Source organism: Sus scrofa, chromosome 7 (genome assembly GCF_000003025.6).
Source record: "Sus scrofa isolate TJ Tabasco breed Duroc chromosome 7, Sscrofa11.1, whole genome shotgun sequence".
NCBI lineage: Eukaryota > Metazoa > Chordata > Mammalia > Artiodactyla > Suidae > Sus > Sus scrofa.
Genome location: NC_010449.5, coordinates 11,372,411 through 11,399,060, shown reverse-complemented (window position 1 = coordinate 11,399,060; position 26,650 = coordinate 11,372,411). Strand labels below are relative to the sequence as shown.

Genomic DNA, 26,650 nt, shown 5'->3' with positions numbered 1-26,650 from the left:
GTCAACTGGTCACTGGGTCTCACCAACCCCTGTGAGGATCATCTACATGTCTGTGCAACTAACTGTCCCCCAGAAGAACTATCCCAGGTGGTGACATTCTCTGGCTCCTCTCCCGCTTCCGTGGCTTAGGCAACCACCCCTGCCCCGTGTCCCTGTCTCTCAGCCTGGGCCCCACCATCCGCCCCACCATCAGACTCCACTGCCCGCACCGCTAAGAGTTCAAGAGACAGCTGGCTTGGATACCAGGACAGTTAGCATCCAAATGGCTTGGAGGACCTTATCTTCCTCCTCCACACTAGCTGCTTTAAGGCCCATTCTTATCTTCTTCCTGCCTGCAGAAGGCAGCTTCCAAATCCAGTTCACCTTTGCAACTCCAGGTGACCCAACGTAGGGAGAAAACCTTAGGTAGAGGCCAAAAGGAGCATTAGCGGGAAACTCCCTCATTTTTGCCCCTGAGCAAGCTATGGCCCAAATAAGTTATACAATCATGCATTTAACAGGCACTGAGCACCTACTATGTGCCAGGCAGTGCAAGGCAATGGGACTAACAAAATGTGCTCATATAACATATGTGAACATGCATACATACACATCTATTTAACTGAAAATTTTACATATGTAGATGTATGGATCTTCTACCACCCTCGAAGCGATTCAGACAAACAGATAACATCTGCCCTCTTTCCACTTCATCTCTCACCGTACCCACCGACGTGCCCTGGGTGTCAGAGCCTGGGATCTTCACACCTCCTGGGCTTTTCTCATGTGGTTTGCTCTCTGTTGAAGGCGCTATCTATGTCACAGAAATCACAAGTACTGAACTAGCACCTACACTGCGCTAGGCACAGGGGGGACAGTCAGTCATTGCACCCCCAAAGCTCATAAAGCCACAAAGCTCCCGGAGGGAGAGCATACAAACCATTCCGCAGATGTCCACAACTCTGAGTGCTGTTGTGGCACATCGAATGTAGGCGCCTGACCTAGAAAGGCCGCCCTGAGGAAGGGATATTCAAGCTGAGGATGGAAGGCCAAGTAAGACTCAGAACAGTGGAATGAAGACGGCTCCAGGCAGAGAACAAATGAAGGAAGAAGGGAAGGAGTCCAGAAGGCTCAAGGTTCACAAAGCTTCTTAAGTCTGTGATAATCTTGGACAAGAAAGGAAACAGTTACACGGTTCACTCTCCTACACCATGAACAAACCAGAGAGAGAAGTCCCTCTAAGTCGGATATCGAAAAGTCCATAGGGAGTTCCCTCGTGGCTCAGTGGTTAACGAACCCGACTAGGATCCATGAGGATGTAGGTTCAATCCCTGGCCTTGCTCAGTGGGTTAGGGATCCAGCATTGCTGTGAACTGTGGTGTAGGTCGTAGACACGGCTCAGATCTGGCATGGCTGTGGCTGTGGCGTAGGCCACTGGCTATAGCTCCAATTCAACACCTAGCCTGGGAACCTCCATATGCTGCAGGTATGGCCCTAAAAAACAAACAAACAACAAACAAACAAAAAAGACCATAAATATTCTTCTATCACACGTTACAGTGGCTGCAAGACAGCAGGAAAGAAATACTGTTAACTACCACTGCTTAGAAACTGCAATAATTAAATGCACCATCAGGGCTTGTTATTTAACAGATTTCACAGTACAGGTTTTACCATATCACAAATTTGCTTTTTCATATTCTGACGGCTCTATTTTGATATAATAGGTTCCCTTTCTAACCGTGGATATCTTACTGTTAGCATTTGAAAATATTTTAAGAAAGGGGTTAACAGATTGCACAGACTGCAAAAGGTTAAACATACCTTTCAGACAAGGAAAAGGGCACGTGTTTGGGGACTGGGAGCTGAAACAGCTCCAAAAGTTTCTCTGGCTGGGGAGGGGGGGGTAGGATGTGCAGCGTCAGAAGAACCTGGCCAGCACCCACCAGAAGGCTGGACTCGCAAGGGGAGGCCCGGTGGGTGGCTTTAAGGGGGCAGGTAATCTGATTACTTTCACTGCTATCTGGAAAATGGGCAAACGGCACAGAAGCAGGCAGCGAAGAGAAGGTAGATACAGGGAAATGAGTTCAGGGGCTAATGCTCCCAGGATGAGCTTCTGGTGGGCTATCCTAGGGAGGCAGAAAACAGCGCAGAAAACAGCAATTTCAATAGAAATGCTGTACTAGGAGGAGGAACTCCAAACTTAGTACAACCAATGTACAAAGAATAACCCTACCTACACTTCAGAAGCTGCAGGTTGCTGAGTCAACCAGGGTAAATCTGCTGTGCTTCCATCAACTTGGGTTTAATATTATAACATTATTTTTGATACATAAGGCATGCTTCATACCAGTAAAAATTCCTTTATTAAGAGATTCCAAAGACTTCCCAAATTGTTTTACTACAATAGGAATCTTATGGAGGCAAAGGGTTAGAAACACACGGACACTGCCTTCGTTTCTAGAACAGTTCTAGCACAGCCTCACTTATGAGGGAGTATGTTAGGCAGACCATAAACACCAGGTCTCCGAGGAAGCAAAAGCAATTTCGAAGTTCACAGACAAAAGCAAGGACAGATGCCTTACTTCTCACAGAGGCCCAGTTCCTTAAACAGGGACTTTTTAGCTTTACTTTACACAGCAAAAGCCTAGTTAACCGCCTTTCCGTATCATAATCACCTATGCGATGAAAAGAGACTTAAGGACACAACCACGGTACCATATAGTGCGTGGCAAGCGACAAAAGACATCATGAAAAATTCAAATCAAGAGGGAAAGACACGTCTAAAGCAGTTGTTCTAAACTGCTTTTAAAGCAGTTCTATCCTTTAAAAGACATCATGAAAAATTCAAATCAAGAGGGAAAGACACGTCTAAAGCAGTTGTTCTAAACTGCTTTTAAAGCAGTTCTATCCTTTTTAAAAGACATCTTGTGGGTGGTAAATAAGGGCAAGGTGCTCAGAGCCAGTCCTCAATGTGACTCTTACGAAGGCCAATCTGACCACAAAGAACGCTATTTTGTTTAGGGCAGACTCCTAGTTTTCTTTTCCGCCTTTCATGTGTATAAACACAATGGTAAAAAAGATGTTACCCCTTTATCTCATGTTTCTTTTCATCCCTTCTTTTACAGGCCTATAAAACTCAAACAGAATTTACAGAGATATTTTACGTATTTAGGTGGCTTTAAGATCTAGAAAGTCTGATGCACAGGCCAAGGCTATCTTCTTATACAATCCATGGGAACGTTAATATATTATTTAATACAGGATAATGAGAGTCACGACAGTAATTAAGTACCCAACTCTTTAAAAAGTACATTTTAAGCCTTTGGGTATTTAAGGAGGGATAAACCCTAACATATCCATAAAGCGTGGCTGTCAGAAGAAGTCATTACTGGAAGATTCCAGAGACCTGAGGTTTCATACCATTTTAGCGGCTAATGTGAGAGTACAGAAAGGATTAAGAAACTGAAGGGTGAAAAAAAACAAAGAAAGAAACTGGAGGGTAGTATTTAACTCGATAGGAAGTAATAAAGAGAAAGAGAGTTTCTTACAGAATATTTTCATTCTTGAGGTCAGAAAAGCATTCATAAGCAAGACACAAAACCCGTAAAGGAAAAACCAAACTGGACTCTAAAAGTTCAATATGAGAAAAGATGCCATAAACACAATTAAAGGACACAGGAGAGACTGGGAGAAAATATTTGTGAAACGTTTAATGAATATCAAGTGCTTTAACAGAAACCAGCAAGAGAAAGAACCAATCAATATAAAAATGGGCAGAAGTCATGAACAGAAGAAATATGGACGGCCACAGCCCCATCGTACAGAGAGAAAGGCAAATGCAACAACGATGAGTCATTTTAGTCATCAGCAGAAACTACAGAAACTAAAGAAGCACTGGCAAGAGGGAAGGGAAACAGAGACGCCCCACACACTGCTGGTGAAAATATAAAGTGGATAAACCTTTGGGGAAGGAAAAGAACCTCTTCCTACGACCATAAAAACTGAACACATGCCCTTGGACTCCAATGGAATCTGGTGCCAATCTGCCCACATGCATGAAAGATGTACAGAAAGAACTCTGACTCTAAGTAAACAAAACAGAAGAAACAACCTAAATGTCTACTGAGTGCTTTCCTAAATGCCAGGCACTCGACTAGGAAGAGAATCTAAGGACGTGGTTAAATAAATTACAGTACACTCACTGGTCCTGTCAGATACTACAGAGCATTAAAAAGAATGACAGGAGGAAAAAAAAATAAAAAGGAATGACATAGAAAAGATCTGCAAGACATAGTTAAGTAAGAAAAGGCTTATCACATAACATAACCTGATTCCATTTACATAAAAGAAACCAAAGAAAAGGGGGGGAGGCTATATATGCAGCTACATAAACACACTTGTGAACACACAGCAAAGAGCCCAAGTCGGAATACACAGAGACATGGGAAAGTTCACATTTTGTTCAGAACACTTCTGAATGTGATCCTGTATTCAAAAGTGGCTCTTTTTTTGGCCACACCCACAGCATATGGAAGCTCCTGGGCCAGGGATTGAATCCAAGCTGCGGCTGCAACCAACACCACAGCTGCAGCAGCAACAAGGGATCCTTAAATCACTGTGCTGGGCCAGGGATCAGCACCACTGCAAAGACAAGGATGGGTTAATAACCCACTAAACCACAGTGGGAACCCCTCAAAATTAACTTTAAACCCCAAAATGACTTGAATTGTGCATACCATGATGCATTCTTATTTTTCTTTTGGCATCATGTGAATCAAAATTCAGTGAAGAGTGAAAGACAATCTGGGGCAAACTCAAAATGCCTTGGGCAGGTCACCTGACCAAACCAGTCACTTACTACACGGGGGTTCGAAGCCAGTTTGCCCTCCAGGTCCTCCGTGCAGACTGACTGGAAGTGGCCTCCAAGAGGAGATTATATTCAGCTCCCCCACACTGACAAAAATCAGACACTGACACACTTAAAACTCTGTAACATACACCCAAAGCAGTCTTTCAAACACCAGCTAATGCCTGATCACGCCGAGTTATCACTTAGGTGGTGGTATGGCTTAATAGCACTTGGATTTCCAGGCTAATTAATGATAACACATATGTCACAGGAAAGCCAAAAATCACACGCTAAAATCAAAGGGTTATGGCCCTTTATTTCCCATGCTATGATTCAGAAATTACTAAAGGAACTACCTTCAACACAGGTTCAGGAGTTCCCACGGTGGCACAGCAGAAACGAAACCAACCAGGATCCCTGAGAATGTCTAACCCTCGCTCAGTGGGTTAAGGATTCAGCGTTGCTGTGAGGTAGGTTGCAGCTACAGCTCCGATCTGACCCCTAGCCTGAGAACCTCCATATTCCGTGAGTGTGGCCCTACACGGAAAACAAAACAAAACAAAACACCCACGGTTCAAATACCCTATTTGAAGATTACCACCAACAACATCGCCTGTAAATACTGTACATTCAGAACTTCACCCCTTCCACTGACATCTTAGCAATTCTTCATGGTCTTGTTTTTTTTAATGCAGGAGGAGGGGGGAACCAGGAAGCCGATAGGAACAAGAGGCTGTGAAATCTAATTTTTTTTCCCCTAAATTGGAAGGAAAAAAACTGAGAAACTAATTTCTCAACTTGGCCCTGCTGTAGTTTAACTTGAACACACTGAGAGACGCTACATGACTACACGCAAACCAGAGCCAACATTTACTTTGGCAGAAAAAAAACAAAGTCATTGAAGTTATTTTTTTCTGAAGTGCTCCACTACAAAAGTCCTTTTTTAATGGATAAGCAAGAGAACCTTTCAAATTTTCCCACGTCAAAGATCTGAGAAGGAAAAAAAGCGGACAATGAGTAACCAACGATGCGAATCTTGGAGTCTAGGTGAAGAGTGTCCTGGTTCATCAGGCTGCTCCTTTTAACTCCTCTACGTGAAATTTCTCATATGAAAATTTAATCAAATTTATCTGGATGCACTCTGGGATAAGGTACAATGAGCATAACCTCCACCATTCACTGACTGCAGACCCAAAGATAAACCAGACATAGCTGTTTGTCCACGACATGCCCTTGCTCACAAGGTTCTCCCAGAACCAGGCCAAGTGCCACAGTAGGCGCTCGCTAGCCGTATCAACACAGTGGGAGCCCAGAGTTCTCTGGAAGCTGAGCCTTTCAAGGGAGGCAGAAGCTCACCATTTACTTTGGGAAAGAAGGGGGCAATAACACCACAGCCTTTGAGGAGTTCCTGTCGTGGCATAGTGGAAATGAATCAGACTAGGAACCATGAGGTTGTAGGTTTGATCCCTGGCCTTGTTCGGTAGGTTAAGGATCCGACGTTGTCGTGAGCTGTGGTGTAGGTCGCAGACGAGGCTCGGATCTGACATTGCTGTAGCTGTGGTATAGGCCGATGGCTATACCACAGCTCTGATTAGACCCCTAGACTGGGAATGTCCATATGCCTCGGGTGTGGCCCTAAAAGAAGACAAAGACAAGACAAAAAAAAAAAAAAAAAAAAAAAAACAGCCTTACAGGGTCATGAACTTGACAGGAAAGAGACAGAAAATGAACAGGAATGCATGTGCTGCAGAGGATGAGACTGGGATAAGACTGATCTAATTAGGGTTTCAGGTAATGCTTAAGAGCCCGGATTTTATCCCGGAAGCAATGGAGAGGTACCAAAGATCTGAACAGAAAAATAACTTTTTTTCCGTAACAGACAACTATGACAACAGCAGAGAAGTTCAGGGCGAGCATCTCATCTACACTAACCAATCAACACAAGTGCAATTGGTTTTCTGCTTTTGTTTTTGTTTTGTTTGGTCTCCCCCGTGGCATGTGGAAGTTGCCGGGCCAGGGATTAAACCTGTGCCAAAGCAGTGACCAGAGCCACTGTGGTGGACACATAGCACCACAAGAAAATTCCACAAGTGCAGGTTAACATAGATAGTATAATTTCAGTTCAAGAAAAGTTGTTTTGGAGTTCCCTTCATGGCTCAGTGGTTAACGAATCTGACTAGCACCCACGAAGATGCAGAGTCAATCCCCTGGCCTCGCTCAGGGCTCAGGCGGTTAAGGATCTGGTGCTGCTGTGAGCTCTGGTGTAGGCTGCAGATGCGGCTCGGATGCTGAGTCGCTGTGGCTGTCGCTACAGCTCCGATTGGACCCTTAGCCTGGGAACCTCCACATGTCCTGAGTGCAGCCCTAAAAAAGACAAAAAAAAAAAAAAAAAGAAGAAGAAAGAAAGAAAATGCACACACCCTGTGACCAGATAACTGAAATCCTAGGTCTACGCAGTAGAGAACTTCCTATAGATGTGAGTTAAGATACAAAGGAGTGTCATAGCTATGATGAGTAGGGGGAAAAAAAAAGGCAGCAGCTATTGTCCATCAGCAATAGGTATATAATGATGATAGGCTGGGGGAGGGGGAAGGAATTCAGTCTTGAGTATTTTCCTCCCTGAATCCCACTTCAAATGTAAACTATTCTTCACTTTTGAAGGCAGCCAGCAGCCATACAGCCTCACTTCCCTCTGCCTAGACACCTGCCACTTCCCTTCTTCTGCATCCTCCTCGCCTATCACAACCCCTGACTCACACACACACACACACACACACTCCTGATGGGGCCTCCTAGATATTTCGATGTGAGAAGGCAAACAAAAACCCTTTTGAGTCTTTTTTTTTTTTTTCTTAGGGTCACATCCACGGCACATGGAGGTTCCCAGGCTAGGGGTCGAATAGGAGCTACAGCTGTCGGCCTACACCACTACACCACAGCAACGTCAGACTTGAGTCATGTCTGTGACCTACACCACAGCTCATGGCAACGCCAGATCCTTAACCCACTGGGCGAGGCCAGGAATGGAACCTGCGTCCTCATAGATGCTAGTCAGATTCGGAGCGGAAGTCCGAAAAACCCTTTTTTTGAAGAAGTAAATAACTAAAAGCACCTCCCAAGGCCAGGTTCTTCTCTCCGAGAGCCAGGTGCAGACTTCCACCAGGTGGGCCTCCTCGATTCTTCCCCACCCTCAAGGGCTGAAAATCAGGTCTCTCCTTTTAGTTCTGTGAGAAGTAACATAATGTCTTTTCTATCAAAGGAAATCCTGGTTACTCCATTTTGCTAAAACACCCTCCTGCGACCCCCTCCCGCTTTCCCTCTTCTCCCAGCAACAGTTTTGTTTCCAATTAGCCAACCGGGAAGAAGGTGCGCCCTGACCTGACCAGTGGGAAGGGGACAGGTCCATCCCCCGCGTTAGGAATAAATAGGGAGGGTCTTTTCTCTTTGCAGTTTGAGAACCCGCGCCCCTCTGCAGAAGCAAAGAGTCTTGTTGAGATCTCCCCATGTTCACGTGCCTCATTGTCCCCCGTGTTCATGTGTCTCAGTTCCTGACACTGACGATCCGAGCCATTCCTGAACAGTTCTCAATACTTTTTTTTTTTTTAATCCTCTAACGAGAATTCCTTCTTCATACTCTGAGAATCTTGCTTTCCTGCACCTAGAGCACAGCACCATTCCCGTCCCCTCCCCCTTCCCCCTCCCCCACCTTCCTTTAACCCCACCCTTCCACAGTATGGGCTCAGTCACGTCCCGGAGAAAACCTCAAAAGAAACTCGGTAGCCACCCTAGGCTGGGGTGCTAGTGACATCCCCAGCAGACACCAGCAGCTACCCTTCTGGGTCTCTGAAGTGAGTTCATACACCAGCTGGTAACCTCTGCCCCGCCCACTCCTCCCACCACCGCTCCCTGTGGCAGCAGGTTGGGCAGCGGAGCCAGTGGGGAGGGACCCTCACCTTTCCTAGGTACCACAGTCAGCCAGACTGCTCTTCCTACTCGCAGGCTTCTTTCGGGATTCATTTTTTCCTGCTCTTCCTGCGCGCAGGCTTCTTACGGGGTTCATTTTTTCCTGCGCCTCCTACAGCATGCCCCACCGGGGTTCTCTCCCCCAGAAAGGGCAGTTTCCGCTTTCTCTACATTTACCCGTGTTCTTGCTACCTTTCTCCTGAAATGTGGCCAAGCAGTTCTAACTAAATGAATCCGCGGTTATGTATTAGTAAGCTACATCGTATGTACATTCTTCCTGTTTTTCCTCCTGAAGGTAATGCTTTAGTAACAGCCATGCCATGTATAAAAATCTTTAGTTTACCTTATTGTTTTCAACAATTGCCTTAAAATGCAAAAAGAGGCCTGCTGGACCTGGCCTAGAGATTTCAGTTTAACTACTAGTTCCTCTTTTCATTTGAGTAGCATGAAAAGGGGCTGGCTGACAACGTAGAGAGAGAGAGAGAGAGAGAGAGAGAGAGAGAGAGAGAGAGAGAAGGGTCAAAACCTCTAGGCCGAGACACCCTGGGGAACAGAAATACCATCTCATTATTAAAATCTCACAACAGAGGAAAAAAAGCAGGCGCCAACTCAGTTCCGCCCACACTACATACTGCTTGAGCCACTTCGCTCTCAAAACCTAATCAGTAAACATAAAAGAACACACTCTGCTTTGCAGAAGTACGTAACAATATATAGTTTATACACTTTAACATTTAATTCTATTAGCAGGCCAGCACTCAAAACCGCAGCGCTTACTACCATGCAAAGAATTCCACAATGACCTCTTCTTACCAAGTAAGAACCCACTCATGAAGGAACTGCAGCTTTCTAAAGAAATAATGGTACTAAGAACTCTGCTTTGTCGAATGTGTTCCCTCTTCCTTAAAGCACACCTAGGGCTTGCCAGCTGACAGCCTTGGAACTTGGGGAAAAACCCAAAAAAACAATCAAATCAGGCCGAGCCTATTACCAAGAAACCAGCGTAGCAACTTTGTGTGGAACAATCACTAGAGATTCCAGGTGGCAAGGATGAAACACAAAAGCACTGCCCTGGAAAGTGACACTTCAGCCTCTCTCCCTCCCAGCCCCTGACCATGTACCTGGACCAACAAAGACCCTTGCTTCATTCCGCAGGGCCCGGATATCTGCCCCAGCGCAGGACAAGCTTACTCACCACCACAGAGCCGACCCATCCTAGAAGTCCTTCTCCTTCAGCTCTCGCTGTCCTCAGGACACGCTGTCAGTGACTGACATAATTCCCAAAATGCAATGGCCAATACAAGCTCTGTCTCTCCAGGGACACTTTAAACTCCTTTTGGATAAAGAGCATATCTCTTAAATCCTTTGAAAGGCCCCTATGCTTAATTAAGCAGTATAGCAGGGGTGCCAAATCGGACAGGTCTGCATTGCCCTGGTTTTTCTGCAAGTCAGCTAAAACTGGACATTCAAGAGGAGGAGAGGGACCAACACAAAATTAAATTAACTAGGACATTTATCAAGTCAAACCTTAGTCACCTGAGGTACCTTCAACAGGGAAGGGAAGGAGGCCAGCATCATTTACCTCCTTTTCTCCAGCACCGCCTCTTTTCCACATCAGCCTCAAAGGAGAGAGAAATGCAAAGCCATTTTCCCTAACATTTTTTCATCAAAATTAAGGCAGTCGGATACCCACCCCCCACCCCTCCCGCAAGCTGCTTGTTGAACATTCTGTATCGATACAGAAGCACTAAACAGCCGCACCACTGCACTCGTTAACTTTTCTTTTTCTAAGAAAATATCCCCACTGCCCCAGAGCCCCACTATTCATGGCTTAATTTGCAAACCCCATTAGACAAAAAGTACCAGAAAATTGCTTGTCCCATTTCATGCAGCACCTTCCCCATAGCAGTGACACAAGCAATTAAGCTAATACGTCTGTGTCCCAAGAGAAGGAAAGGGGACAAGTCTCAACTTTTCTAAATGGAATGGAATTTCCCCACGACAGAAGCAAGGTTCAGAGGGTGAGAGAAGGGAATTGCAGTGCAGTTAAATTCACTATTTAATAATACAAGACCATAATCAACTGCAAGTCCTTGAACTTACATTACGCCTTTCTACTGGGATGCTCTTGTAATTCCACATGTGTTACTGTAAAATCCTGGCCACTGGAGAGACAAGAGACTGGGGGGATAAAATGGACTTTAATTAAAATATGAATAATCCAAGTCCAGCTAATTCAAAGCATCTGACTCAAACACCTAGTCAGCTGGGAAACAGCAGCTGCTTCCAATTATAAGTGATTCTGAATTAACCGGTATCAGTACCTAATGAAGAAGCTGTGGATGTAGAAAATTTTCAGCTGTGCACTCGGTCTTTTGAAAGGAAGGAAACGCCACAGATCCAAAGGCCTGTCTCTATATATACCAAACTCTTTCTAGGTCAGGACAAGGTTTTTCAGCAGGTTCTTGTCTTTGCCTCTGACTCTCTGGCACTCTGCTTCTCTGATCTCAGATCCTCAGCCCAGACACTTGCTGCTCTTCCTGTTCCCCGCACCCCTCCTGCTGCTCTTCTGACCCAGACGTTGAGACCTCAAGTTACAGAGAACCAGGTAACCCAGTAGAACCTACTTTTAATCCTACCACACAACCTGGGAAGCCTGAAGGGCTCTTAGCAGTTCAGGGGCCTGTCCAGAGACCATAAGTCGAAGGCCTAACCAAACCCTCCTGCAGTCCGGACTCTAGTACCAGCAGCCTCCTGTGGAAAGAACATTCCAGAAAGACAACCAACTTCTAACTGCAGGTGGAGCTTTAGTCCATCAATTACAGCTTTTTCAGGGTCCCACCAATGCAATCAGGGAAGGGAAACAGGAAAAAGGGACTGGAAACTTCTAAAATCTCCTTCTTAGACCCAACAAACACTGAAGATGCCAATGATCCCCACGAAGAGGAAAATCCAGACTTGAGACTCAAACAACAGACTTAGCGACTCTGGTCTAATTAAACCCCCTTCGTACATAAAGACGCAAGTTCTAAAATCTCCCTCTCTTGGAGTTCCCACTGTGGCTCAGCAGAAACGAATCCCACTAGTAACCATAAGGACGCAGGTTCAACCCCTGGCCTCATTCAGTGGATTAAGGATCCAGTGTTGCTGTGAGCTGTGGTGTAGGTCGCAGACTCAGCTCGGATCCCAAGTTGCTGTTGCTGTGGTGTAAGCTGACAGCTGCAGCTCCATTTCAACCCCTAGCCTGGGAGCTTCCATATGCCACGGGTGCGGCCCTTACAAAAAAAAATTTTTTAAGGCAAAAAAAAAAGTACAACTCAGTGATTTGTAGCATATTCACAGGGTTGTGCAAAAATAAATAAATAAAAATAAAATCTCCCCCTCTCCTCCTGGCCTGCATACAGCCAGCCACGCTGGAAAGATCAGTTACTAGGCTGTGTTGAATTATCTGATGGAAGGAAAGTGAGTTTGGATCTCAGAACCCAATGCTGCTGAACTGCCCTTTTCCCACACATTTCCTGTTTTACAAAGAGCACGTGTTTCTTCAGAACAAAATACTAGATAACACATAGAAACCTTTAGCTTTTCTGTGTATTTAAAAGAAATCACAAAATTCTCTAGTCAAAAGACAAAAAATACACCAGCTTCTTCATTCACCTCTAAAGAAAGCACAACAGTAAGAACATCCCTGAAATTCTCATAAAAAGCAAACAAAAATTTTAATGTCTAAAAACCTATTTTTTTTAAAAAAGATGGGGAGGAAAAATATAAATACATATTTTGAAAGAGATACAGAAGGCGGGGAAATGAAAGAGTAAGTTCTTCAGTGAGTAGCCCCATAAGAATGAAACTGATCTTTAGGGATTCAAAACCAGGGTTCTACTAATTTAATTATTTCTTTTAAAGAGTCGAACTTTGAAAAATGTCCTTAAAAACAATTTTTTAAAGAATACAATCATTAGAAGTTCCCATCGTAGTTCAGCAGCTAATGAACCCCCCAACTAGCATCCATGAGGATTCGGGTTCGGTCCCTGGCCTTGCTCAGTGAGTTAAAAGATCCGGTGTTGCTGTGAGCTGTGGTGTATGGAGGTTGCAGATGCGGCTTGGATCCCCCATTGCTGTGGCTGTGGCTGTGGTGTAGGCTGGCAGCTACAGCTCCGTTTCAACCCCTAGCCTGGGAACCTCCATATGCATGGGTGCAAGCCTAAAAAGACAAAAGAGACAAAAAAAAAAAAAAAAAAAGAATAAGTATTTGAAGATCATTTCCTTACTTTCCTTACTTTTATAAATAAGAGCTTGGTCCCCAGGGAGATACTGGTGAGAACAATTGTAGAAGAAAAGGAGATTATAAACATATACCCTATCTATAATTTTTTTTTTTTTTAAAGGGCTGCACCTGCGGCCTATGGAGGTTCCCAGGCTAAGGGTCTAATCGGGGCTACAGCTACCAACCTACCCCACAGCAACGCCAGATCCGAGCGGAATCTGCGACCCACATACAGCATATCTCATGGCAATGCCGGATCCTGTACCCACTGAGCGAGGCCAAGGATCGAACCCAAAGCCTCATGGTTCCTAGTCAGGTTCGTTTCTGCTGCATCACAATGGGAACTCCACATTTATAAATCTTTAATCATTTCACTATTCAATGAAATAGTTATATATGTTTACAGAGAACCTGCTAAGTGTAGTCAATATTATTAGGAAATTTAAAATATCTCTTAATATGTATATATTTTAAGTCAAGATGGGTGTTCCCACTTCGGGACAGTGGGTTGAGGATCTGGCGAACCACAGCTGCTGCAAGGGTGCAGCTGTCATAGGCTGCAGTTGCAGCTCAGATTAGATCCCTGGCTGGGGAACTTCCATGTGCCTTAGGTGCAGTCAAAAAAGAAGAAGAAGAAAAAGGCAAGGTGATCATGAACATGAGTGGGGGAGACCGGCAAATGCAGTTACTCTTAATGCAAGGAAGCTGCAGTGTTTCCAGGCAGAAGGAATTCCCCACACACTCGGGGAACTGAGCGAGTAAAACATGAAGCCGCACAAACTCCAGTGAGCACCAACTCTCAATCATCCATAAACAGCCACTTACTAGGCTTTGTTTCGTATACTGATACCCATACACAAATACCTTAACCTAGGATCATTATCTTTTAGCCTGTGTGAAAAATGTTTAACATTCTGCTTAACATATGGGAGAATGATTCTTTTAAAGAACTACTGGGGGGATGGGTAGGAGACTAGATTTATAAATTCAGTGACAGTGTGGTAATAACAATAAATAAAATTGTAGTAAAACAAAGTGTGCAATGTGAGCCAGACATTCAAAGTTAAATACTTATGACCCCCACATTACAGATAAGGAAACTGAGACAGGTTAAGTAAATGACAAAGAGTCAAAATTGAACTCCAGGGCTCTGGCTGCATCATGTCCAGACAGCACAGCCTTCAAAGTGAAACAAGCGAAAGATTCCAAAGAAACTGGGGGTGGGGGGGTAGTGTGGGGTCAAGTAGAGATCCTGGGCCCTCTCCCCCACCTTGTTTCTTCAACTGCAATTTGGGGGAAAAGGCTACTTCACAGGGTTGTGGTAAGACTTGATTGGATAAAATACCCTTAGGTGAAACATTTAGGTTGGTAGGAATCCATGGCAGCTACTATCCAATAGAGAACTTTCTTTCTTTTAAGGCATATATATACATATATAAGCTTTCAAAACGAGTTCTGGATAGAAACCAGCAAAACAGCAAGGGCCCTACACAGAAATCCCTGAGCCTGCTCTGTGTTTACCAAATGAGACATGACAGAGTTTGGGGAAAGGCATAACACTATACAGACAGAACATTATAACTAGTTGTCTGTAAGGAAACACCAGGCTTCCTTCCAGAATAAAAATTAAAGAATGGTCTCAGAAAGGAGCAAGTATAGGACACCGGGCCAAAAGAGGCAACGCTTATTAGGCTTTACAATCCCGTCACTGCTTTTAAACGGCTTTCAATCGAGGGAAAATAACGGAGTCTTCAGCCCTGCTGCTTCAGCAAGCCGGACCCCCTCAAATGAGTTTTCAAACTTTTTCTGGTAGAGGAGGTCTCAGGAGAATGCCCCAGCTGCTCTGGTTGAGACAGAGTCATGAAAAAAAAAAAAGAGCAGCACTGCACAAACGACCCACAAAAACAAAGTTAGTCCTAAACCCTTGCGAGGATGCAGGTCCATCCGCTGGGAGCTTGCAGAAATGCAGACTCTCAGGCCCCACACCTCGGACCCGCCGGAGGAGAAACTCCCTTGTAACAAGATCCCTGTGTGACCAGCGTGCAGAAGCTGAAAACCTTCCTGGAACCGTCTTCCCATGTCCTTCCCACCACGAGAGGATATAGTAAGTGCATAACTGGACAAATAACACAAAGTACATAATAAATACTAGCAGAACTAAAGCTGAATAAAGCGAAGTCGAGCTACAAATGTCTAGGAAGACAAAAGTCAGAATGTTCCAATCAGACACAACTTCTCAGCCAAGGAAAACTTAACTGTACAAAAAAATCCCACTGCTATTTCAAGGCAGAGCAAAAACTCAAACCAGAGAGCCTCACCCGTCTGTAACACAGTTGCTGTCAGGTCCCAAAAGTACATTTTCAAGTTCTTGGCCCCAGTGCACATCAGCCTGACAGGACTCAAAACCATTAAGCTTCTTCAAGCATCAATTCTATACCTAAGTAAGAGAAAATTGTCACACTACCTAATAAATGGTTAGGATCAAACACTGGAAAACACCCAAGGAAGATCCTTAATAAATCATGTGCTCAATCTGAAGAAAACTACTAGAAGCTACAGAAATACGAAGGAATACATGTTTCTTTTGTATGTAATTCCTATGTCTTTAAAAAAAAAAAAAAAAAAGTAAAAACATAAAAACCCGAAACCACACACACAATTACACAATTTCTATGTTAACTACTCAGGAGTAGAGCTGAACAATCTCCTGGCAAAACTCAATTTAAGGCCCTGTCACCAAATATTAAATGCACGTCTCTTCAATCTGGGAGGTAAATGCTGTTTCCTTCCTGTTGACAATCCAGCTCTGACCAGACCACAGCTCACTTCTGGGCCCTGATGGGGGGTCCAGGTCTAGAGTCAGCACTTCCAACCTAGCTGAACACTGCCTGAGTGACAGACAGCGCTGCCTGTTGAGCAAATAAAAATGTACTTGATTGTGCACGTGTACAAAATCTCCAAGACCAAGAAAATGGCCTATCACCCAAGAAGATGCTCGGGGTCCCCCGCAAAGGACAGTGCAAGATTAAAAAGCCACTGGGAGAAGGCAGGACCAAATCAGAAACTTCACCTTTCATGAGAAGTTTTCCAGCCCAGGGGCCTGGTCTAGGGTCCAGGGGTGGAGGAGTGTGGGACATTCCTAGGGGACAGAAGCCACTTAAGAGTTCTCCACCTCCAACAAGGAGGTGGCAAGGACCCAATAAAGGGGCAACCATGTCACAGCCACCAAAAGGTGATGGCTCAGTGCCTCTTCGGATAAACTCGAGGATGTTCCCAAGCACAGACCAAACGAGGAGGCCATCGCCTTCCCAAGTGGGAGCAGCCACCCGGCATTTCCCACCTTGCCTGCCACGGGCACACGCCTGACTTGAAGAGACTTAACAAAAGAGTTATAGCCCCCAACTTCCTTGACTTTAATTAAACTTGGCTTCCACTTCTGAAAAAGTTTTTATTCTGTTTTGTAGCCCCGCTAATGCTTTTAAACGAGAGATGCTGTGAAAAGCAGAAGCAAATTCTTTGCAGCTGCGTGTGAGCATCCTGCCAACTGAGCACAGGAAGAAGCGCCCCCATGTTAAAAATGTCCAACTGGGAGATTTACAAAACAGCAGGGGGGGTGGATGGAGGAGAGGAAGACGTGTGCGTGTGAAAGATCTGCAGAAAGCTCCCTTTTTTGTTTTTAAGTCCCGGGGCCTTTGCAGGCTTGTCATGCTTCAGCGACTGCCACCCCTCCCACTTTCCCCCCTTCTAAAGCCCCCAGCCTTTCCACACGCATTCTGCACAACCCCTTCTGAGCTGCTCTTTCTTTCACCCCATCTCCCCAGGCCTCCCCAGACAGTCCTTCTGCCACAACTGGATAATGGGAAGGAGCAGACAGGGTGGCAGTGACCATTCTCCTCGGAGCAGAGGAAGCCCGCAGCTAAGCTGCACTCCTAGGAAGGCAAAGAGGCACTTTGGCAAATAAACTTTTTCGTTTCTATTAGGGCAGCAAGAAAATTACAGACATAGTCAACAAGAGTCAGAGCTCAAAGGTGATGAGCTTTTTCTGTTATGCTGTAAAAGCTCTTAGGCAGGAAAACCTAGCTACGCCCTTTTGAAAAGCTAGTTCAGGTGAAATATGTCACCTGAGAGGGCCTGGAGGTCCTGGTTTAAATCTCTGCGTCAAGAGATGGGTTTGGGCCTTCCAGGGAAGGGAGGGTGGTGGCAGCACCCCTTGGCACGGGGTCCGGCAAGCAGATGAGCAGTTTCCAAAGCAAAGCTTTCATTCTTTTCCACCAGCCATCCACCCTCTGGGGTGGGCAGGTCCCCATCCCCAGTGTGACCAGAGTATAAATGACTAATCCCCTCGAGCGCTCTGGGGTTAAGAGGCAGAAGTTTTGACCCAGCAGCATCCTGGGGGGCTGGGTGAGTCTGCATTCCACGGAACCATTTCCCTCGTTTGAGCCCTTGCAGCTTATTTCCAAGGCCCCAAATAACACCGCCACATCCTGGGAACGTAGGTAAAACACACAGCCCTCTGGGGATCAACGTGCACACAGCCAGCAGCCTCCCACCCCATCCCATCCCATCCAGCCAGATGTACGGTCACAGAGAACTGTCAGACCAACAGCCAGGAGGCCCTGCAAGGTCCTCCGTGACGAGACCAAGGTGACATCTCCTTCCTACATCACAGAGGAGTTCTGGGAGGCCGGGGAGCCAATGCAACGACCTCCCAGGAAGACTCCCACCAGCAGGGGTTGAAACCACGGAACACTCACCAGAATCGGCAGCCTCCATTCTGAGCACTGCGAGTCTGTCCACATTTTACTATCATTGAATCCTGACTCTAAGAACATCCTTCTACCTGGCCTGGTTCACAACTGACGCGCCTCCAGCGAGGAGCCAAAGGCTCCCCTTCCAGCCTCTGGCTTTCCCCAGGCCTTCTGCCTCCCCCTCAAGCAGCTCTCCAAACCTCTACAGGTGAAAAGGAAAGACAGTGGAGTCCACACCTGATGCTCATGAGCGGCGCACCTAGGCTGTTTGTGGGTTTTCAGTTGTTTGGATGGGTGGAGGGCACTGAGGTCAGGCTCTCCGTGGACACACTGTGTGTTGAGCTCATCATCTGTCCCCACAGCCAATGGAGAACAATTTAACTGTCTGCCATCCAGTACAGTGTGATGTCCGGATTCGCCCGAACCCTCCATCACTGCCGCTGAAAGAAAGCAACAGGGAGCAGGGAACGAAGCTGCACCCGAGTCTTCCCGCAGGGAGAAAGCTGCATCCCACTTTACAGCGCTGAACACTGAGGTCGGCTCTCAGATGAGACCCCATGATCTTCCAGGACACCCAGTCAATAGCAGCAGGCAGGCATTTAGAGCAGCTTCCTAGGAGGCAGGCAACAGAGGTCCCCAGGGGTCGTGAAATGACGTTCACATAAACACACACACACACACACACCACACACACACATGCACGCACGTGCAAGCTGGGTCAGATAGTACTCTCAAAACTGTGCTTTTTTTCTTTCAAGGCCACACCTGATTCCACCCTGGGGTAAGGGTTGAATCGGAGCCACAGCTGCCGGCCTACACCACAGCCACAGCAAACCAGATCTCAGCCTTGTCTGCGACCTACGCTGCAGCTCATAACAACACTGGATCCTTAACCCACTGCGCGAGGCCAGGGACTGAACCGGCATCCTCATGGATGCTAGTCAGGTTCTTAACCCACGAAGCCACTACGGGAACTCCCTCAAAACGGTTTTAAAATAGTGAATACAGTACTTTCAAACAAACGCAAGAACACTTCTTGCCTCAAAATGACTCAATAAAAGCATAAGAGGCTTTGATAAAAGATTCCTAAAGCCAAAATACACAACACATACCCCAGCCAGGAGAAACAGGTGGGGCAATGCGGTTGGTTCCTGAAGGGCAACCAAGCACTCTGGGTGGAGAACGAGGCCCAGGAAACTGTCGTTTCCTTCCGAGGCCCCATGAAGTAGTTCTCCCCAGGGGCAGAGGGTGTGGGACTCACCGTCTGCTATTTTCCTTTTCATGCCCACTGTTCCAGGGCCATGGCTGGTGGGAAGGGCTGCAGAGAGCAAGCAAAAACTCTAGACTGACATCTGCATTTGTCCTCTCACAGAGGTTCCCTGTGGGAGTTAAGACAGGTTTGGTAGAGCCCATCCCCTCCCCTCTCAAGAGCTCTAAGGAGGTCCGATCAGGTCCTCAAGCTCTGTTGAATCGGCACAAACTCCACGTGGGAGTCATGGGACCCCCTCTGTCCCCTTGGGCTCCAGACCCTCCGTAGGGTAAAAGGCAGAGACAGCGAGGAATTGGGGACAGCATGTGTGACAGCGATTCGAGAGGAAGCTGATCAGAACTGACCTTCAAGTTGGAGCCCCTGAGCCTTGTACCACCTTCTTTCTGAATATGGGAGAGCACCGTGAGACCTTTCCAGCTGGGAGGAAGGAAGCGCCATCCTTCATCCTGGCAGAGACCTGACAAGCTCCACTTTTAAAACCTGTACAGGAGTTCCCGCCGTGGCGCAGCGGAAACAAATCTGACTAGGAACCATGAGGCTGCTGGTTCGATCCCTGGTCTCACTCAGTGGGTTAAGGATCTGGTGTTGCCGTTAGCTGTGGTGTAGGCCGGCAGCTATAGTCTGGGAACCGCCATATGCCATGGGTGCGGCCCTAAAAACACAAAAAAAGTCAAAAAATAAAAAAATAAAACCTGTACAGACTGGCCACCCCCAGTTCCCTCCAATTCCACGAGGCAACGCGTCCAGACAGACCCTGGAGTTGAGAAGGGGGCTGAAAATCAGGTGAAAATGAAAATGCCACTGAGGATCCTGCAGGGATACCCCCTTAACCGGCTGGAAAGGGACCTGTCCAGCGGTCTTTCTGCAGCCAAGAAGTAGCCTTGACTTCCATACCCACAGGGAGAAGTGAGGACAATTCCCAAAGCAGTATCACTTCACAAAATAAATCCCCCAGAGCTGCATCTGGAGCATCACTGCACAGATATCTGAAGTCCCAGCTGACAGTCCTATACCTCTTTGGAGCTAGGAGAATTATTAAGGCTTGAAAATTCAATTACATTTATGAGACTCTAAAATAACTGACAAAAAAAGAAAAAAGAATGCAAACCTAAGTTTGAGAGGCAGAGCTAAAGGGACATGAATTCTGCTCCCCCCTACCACCCTTGTCCAAAAGAGGGTCAGTCCCACAGCACAGACCAGAGCAAGTGACTGTCAAAGACAAGGGCTGGGCTGGATCCGGCCAACATTACAAGGACAACCAACTGCTCCGGTCCCTTAGTCTTGTGCTTTTAAAGGGCGGTCGATGTGCCAACTATTTTAAAGCTCCAACACACTAATTCTGTAAACAATAATGGCTACAGCCTGCACACTGCGCCCTGGAATGGATTCCTCAACTTGGCCTCATCACTTATGCAGCTGATGAAACAAACACTGACAGCTTTTTTGCATTTGTAAAGGCCCCACAGCAGCTGTGGTGATCCCACCATAGAGCAATGAATTAAGCCTGAAACCCAGCTGGGTCTGAACAGAAGCCTTTTTTGCACAATACAGCAAGACTATCATTGTTAACCTAGGCATTATTGGGAAATATTCTGCATTACATTATAGGGCAGTTCTAACTCAATTCGTAAAATTAGCTCTAATAAGCAATTTTAGTAGGCGGGATGTGGCGTTTGCTTTGGAAATGGCACAAGTATGTGTGTAGGTTATAGGTACACCGCACAAAGGCAGCCTGGCAGAACAGAACACAGATTTCCAGTGAAACAATACGAAGTTTCAAACAGGAACTCCTCCTTAAATATTCACTGCAGACACCCTCAGTCACTCACGCCTACCTCCTAAACTGAGGTGGGTATCTCACCTTGAAAATACTTGGTTATTCAGCCACAACAGAGAAAACAGTGCCGGGGTCCCCTTTAAGGAAGGCAAATCAATGACCTGAACACAAGAGTCAAGCTGGAACCGAGAGCTGTACCAGAAAAGCCAGGGAGTGCGAAAAAGCACGATTGATACCGTTACTAAGGAACATTTTTTGACACTGAACTTGACCACTGCATAATAACTAAGATCCCCAAATGCTAACACTCTGGTCTTTGGCCTCCTACCACCAGGAACCTGAGGAAAGGCACTCCCAGAAAACCAGCACCGGCACTGTCCATGCCTCCAAACGCTTCCAGCACCCTCAGGTCACGGGAAGGGTCCCCCTCATGCCACCTCTATCACCTCATGCTTCCTATAAACACTCAAAAATGAGCAAAAAGTGCCCAATTCAAACAGCAGACTGATCTCAATAATTTCACCCTGACCTGGGCAACACAAATCTGGAAAAGACTCAGAAGTGGCAAAAGAAAACATGGTACCATACGTACCCTCTTGCTGAAAAGAACACCCATTTCTTAAATGAGTTTATTCTGAGGGCCTTTTTTGATCTCTCAGGTATTTTTCATTTAGGTCACAGGCTTGGAAGGAGCAGGAAAATCAAGCAGGATTTCTGGGCATACAGTGGTTCCACTCCCCAGTCTTCTGCCAAACAAGGTCTACCCTGGTAACCACGACAGTCAAAACCAACGGTAAGTCAGGAAAACAGTTCCCCGGTCCTTCTCTGCTCTGAGGCCAGGTTTTTAACTCACTCAACTCTCCCAAACTCTAAGAGGTAGAGGCTGTGCAGATGTACCTGAGAGCCCTCAATCCAAAACATCTGAGCACCCACTAAAAGCCAATCACCCCATGGTGACACCCCAAGCCCTACTACCTTCTCATGCCAAAGCACGCTGAGCCTGTGCCAACAGCGTGTAGAGCCTGCAATGAGGTTGAGGAAATAAGCCCCCTGTTGGCAACCCAGGCACGGCGGCAGTCAGGGAAAACGAGTGTCCTGCCCCCAAGGGCAAGGCCGGAGAGGGCCCTGGGCAGCACTGAACAGAACTCAGAAGGTTCAGGGATGCAGGCCAAAAGCTTAGCAGGTAAGTCAAAGAGCAGTAAATAAGCAGAGCAATAATCTAGATGTGCAAGACTGTCTAACTGAGGTGTTCCAAGAGAAATGCCAGCAGCAGCCCCACACAAGACCTGGACACAAATGCTCACAGCAGCACTATTCACAAGAGCCAAAAGGTGGCAACAACCCAAATGCCCATCAGCCGATGGGTGAGCAAAATGTGGTATCTTCATCCGATGAAATACTATTTGGCCATAAAAAGGAACTGACTTCTAATGAACACGTCCAGAATAGGCAAATTCAGAGATACAAAGTAGATGAGTGGTTGCCAGAGACTGGAAAAACTGGGGTGAGACGTGGAGTGACTGCCAATGGGTATGGAGTTTCTTTTCGGGGTGATGAAAAGGTTCTAAAATTGATCGTGGTGAAAGCTGCACAACTCCGAATATACTAAAAACCACGGAACTGTTACGGGGGAAAAAAACCACATTCGCATCCAAAATCACTCAGGGAAGACTGAGATGCCTAGCATGCCTTTCGCCTTGAACCACCAGTGGAACGCCAAGAGAAACATAGTTGAAGAACTGCCAAAAGAACTGGAATAAGCTGGGGATATAAGAGAGTTTTTTAAAAAGAAAGGCTAAAAGGGGCTGACACTTTGCTAAAGATACAGCAGCCAAGGACAGTAGCGTATGCCAAGAATACACACATACACACACACACACACACACACACACACACACACACACTGTAGCTAGACTGCAAAGTGGAATAAGAAGTAACTTAAATCTCCCAAAAAATAAAAACTGCAACGGTAGGATTCCCATCCCCCTGCAGATATGTTGTGGGCTTTAATTAAGAACATGACAGCCTACCACTTAAATATATTTATCCAATGTCAGTGCCTACTCAAGACAAGTCCCTTAAATTAGTCTTAAAACCATCTTTGGATTTGTAAATTGGGTGGGAAGCAGTTGGAGGAGGGACTCCAAAAGTACACTTGGTATCACTTATCAGCCTTAGAAATCTTCTCAAAACCACTCAACAGGAAGGAGTCTGTGCCATAGACGGTGGGGGGAAAAAACCACCATGAACCACCATCCCAGGCCTCCCCTGGGCCTCATATAACGCCTGCCTGGAGAAACAAGCACTTAGGCCTGCTAAGGTGTTCTGTTCTTAATTGCAATGCCCTCCGTGTACACAAACAGAGGAAAAGGACTCCTCTTACAATAGGTACCATTAAGGTCTTCATTTGTATTAAACCACTGTAAGCAAACAATGTTCTGCTGTAAAGCTTTTGCAAGTCAAAGATAATGGCCTTCCTTGGTAAACTGACTGTTCTTTATAATCATCATTATTTATACTCCCAAGAGGCTTTGCCTCCTGCTCCTATAAATTCTGGAAGGAAATAACATGACAACTTCAGCAAGTCTCATGTTAGAAGGAAAAGAAAAAGGCTAATTCTAGCGTAGAAAATGTGTTTCATTTTGACCTAGTCAATGTTGGGGGAGCAAGGGCGTTATTTAATTGGAGCAGGGAGGAGAATTTGGAAAGAGGAGAAAAACCCACCACTTTTCAGCTCCAGATATTTCCAAGTCAGACCCCTTCTCCCCACCTCGAGAAAGGCTTTCTAGCTGACCAGAGCCAAAAGAAAACCCGTTTTAATAACATCATTAGAGCTCTGATTTATCACAAGCACAAGAGACTGCGCTTTTCTGGAAGCTCTGCAAGTCCCACATTTGTATGAGGAGTTCCTGTGGAACTAAGATGATGATGTTTACGTGGGGGGGTGGGCAGAGTGGGGAGCAGACAGTCCAGGAGAAAGAAACAGGTATCCCTAACCTCTTGCACCAGGAGTCTTGGCTCGTGGCCCAGATACACCCAGAGCGCAGAGTCTGGGACGATCAGGCTTGAGCATTCTTCACTTCAAGCCTTCCTTTCCCTCCACCAGCCACCTTTCAGATTCCACTGAAGTTTCATTTTGAGGATTACAATACAGAATGAGTATCTGAAAACATTTGTAAAGACGCAGATGCTGGATCCCGCAGTAACATTTACCAATCGCTACCCCCAAAGAAGTTCATTTATCAAATCCAGACCCTCCCTGGGCCTCTGGCGTGGTGGAAAAAGGTGATATTAAACTGCGCTGGCATTTAAACAGAAATCTGATCTCGATTCAAGGATGGGATCACCACTGGGGATTACTTTCATGCATCTTTAAAATTCTTCCAGATTAAAAGTTCTGTCAGGGTGTCAATACCAATAATATTTAACAAACCCTGTCTTTAATTAAAGTTTTAGGTCAAGTTTTCAGAGCTAAAACAAAAAGCTACTCAGCCCAAACACTGCTGGGTTGAGAAGGACAAGCACTGGATGCCCATATTTTAATCTGGTTTTCACTCTGGGGATTTAGAGTGAACTTCAGTCAGATCAAAGCAAAACCCTGCGCTCCCGGAATGACTGCTCATTAAGGCCTTAACGCCTCGGAATGAGGCGTGGTGCATATGTAAGTAAATATATCAAATAAAGCCCCCTCAAAAAATTGCAACCGACTATGAGCCCCGGTGAAGAGGCTGCACGGTGGACGGGACTGTCAGACAAAGCGACGCTACAGTAACCAGGCTCATCAGGGGCCCTTTCCCCATACCCCAACCCAGCCCTCCCAAGAGCTCAGGAAAGAGTTCTTTCCCAACAATTAAGAAAGCAGGCTGACTGTCCGTGTGGCACCTGTCGAAGGCTCCTTTGGAAAGGAGTCACATGGCAGGTGGTGAGGACCCAGGACTGTGGCCTGGTGGCAGGCAGCTCAGGCAGAAACACAACCCAAGCCCTTCAAGGCAGACAGAAGCCACGTGCTACCAATTTCACTGGGACTCCGAACCAAGCGTCTCAATATCACGTTGCCCATTTCGTCCTCCAACATCAAGACATTACTACAAGCTGAAAAGAGAACACGCAGAGCCTGCGGGCTCGGGGCAACCAACATAAGAATGGAAAAGGGGGTAATTTGGGTAAAACCAATACACATTTAGGTCCTACCTCATCTCTAAAGGGACATCTTTAGTGGAGAACAAAAAAGAGGGCAAAGAAGTTTATCCAAAAGTACTCCTAGAGGCCAAAACATAAAGCTGCTTCTTAGCAGCTCTGCCACACGACATCATTCTCACCCGGGGCGGGCGGGGGGGGGGGGGATGATAAATATCCATCATCAGAACATCAAAAAGTGATGCATTTTACCTCAAGCGAGGAAGACAAAGCAAGCCTTGGTGAGCACCTGATTGTTTTCATTTCTGTCTTTGTCCCCAGACAACCAGGATAGGCTGTGCACTCCAAGGATGACCCAGAAACATCGCGTTCCCTCTTCAACCTTGAGGCTGGAGAATTACAGCCACAAAGACCTGCGGGACCTAAAATAATAATCTAGTCTAGATAGCTACAGTTTAGAAAGCACTTCACACGTCAACATCCGATTCTGTCTCCTCCAAGATGAGGGACCAGTAAATGAAGCTAAAATTCTCCCCACTTAACAGATGAAGAACTCGAGACTTGGAGACGGGAAGAGATTTATCCAGGGTCGCCGCTCTCTTCCCAATGTTGGGCATCCCCGCTGTCAACTATACTAGAAATCCGGAGTTCCCATCGTGGCTCAGTGGTTGGCGAACCTGACTAGCACCCATGAGGATGCAGGTTCGATCCCTGGTCTCACTCAGTGGATTAAGGACCTGGTGTTGCCATGAGCTGTGGTGTAGGTTGCAGACACGGCTCAGATCCCACGTGGCTGTGGTGTAGGCTGACGGCTACAGCTCCGAGTCAACCCCTAGCTTGGGAACCTCCATATGCTGCAGGTAAAGCCCTAAAAAGACAAAAAGACAAAAAAGACCAAAAAAAAAGAAAAAAAATCCTCTCAGGACAAGAACAATGTCATATTTCCCAGCCCCTAACTGGCAGGGCCTGGTAGCAACCAGAACAGCTGCACTTCACTGAACGGCCTTCCAGGCCACAGCCCAATGGGACGTTTGTAACCATACAAAGCCCACCTCGCAAGCAAGGCTGAAATCACTCGTGAAAACAATTCGATTCTGGGTCACCTTATAGTTACGTCACAGGCTCACAAATGAAGCATTTCACAAGCATCAAGTAAGTAACTGAACAATTCTACAGACTCGCTCCTTCCTTCACTATTAGAGCCGCCCCAGCTAATAACACATTGTGTTCTTAGAGCAATTTTGTTTTACAAAGTGCTTTCCCATATCTTATCTCATTTAGTTCTAACACCCTGAGAGAGGACAAGGAAAGAAAATAGAAACTTAAATAAAACCCAGCTGACATCTTTACTACTTGTTACAAGAGCCTGTATTGGTTTTTAAAAGCCAACAAACAAACCAACCCGCTGGCACTACCTGGGGAACAGTAAATTAGTATAGCCTTTCTCCCAGAAAGAAGGATCAGAACGTAAACATGGGCACTTCTGAGTCTTGGAATTAAGTGCAAAAGATACAGGAAAACGACTTGCACACATCACTGCGGACAAGAGCCCCCGAACAGTGTGAAAAAGCCGTCAGACAGGCAGGTCCAGTACACCAGGGTACAGCTCAACCACGTGCCCAGCAGCCATTGAAAAATAAGGATGCAGATGGAGTTC

General features: G+C 46.2%; 1 protein-coding gene across 7 annotated transcripts in view; it reads right to left on the bottom strand.

The window, feature by feature from the left end:
- The window catches only part of JARID2 (jumonji and AT-rich interaction domain containing 2), a 243,473-nt gene that overhangs the window by 202,655 nt on the left and 14,168 nt on the right, over positions 1 to 26,650 (bottom strand). The window contains exon 2 of one of the 7 annotated variants that reach the window (XM_021100207.1): positions 10,898 to 10,975. The exons of 5 other annotated variants lie outside the window; for them this stretch is intronic. In XM_021100207.1, coding sequence (XP_020955866.1) covers positions 10,898 to 10,936 — 39 coding nt within the window. In that variant the 5' untranslated portion in view covers positions 10,937 to 10,975. Of the gene's footprint in view, positions 1 to 10,897; positions 10,976 to 17,815; positions 25,754 to 26,650 lie in introns of those variants that run through there. One more of the 7 variants, XM_021100203.1, reaches the window with a different exon arrangement.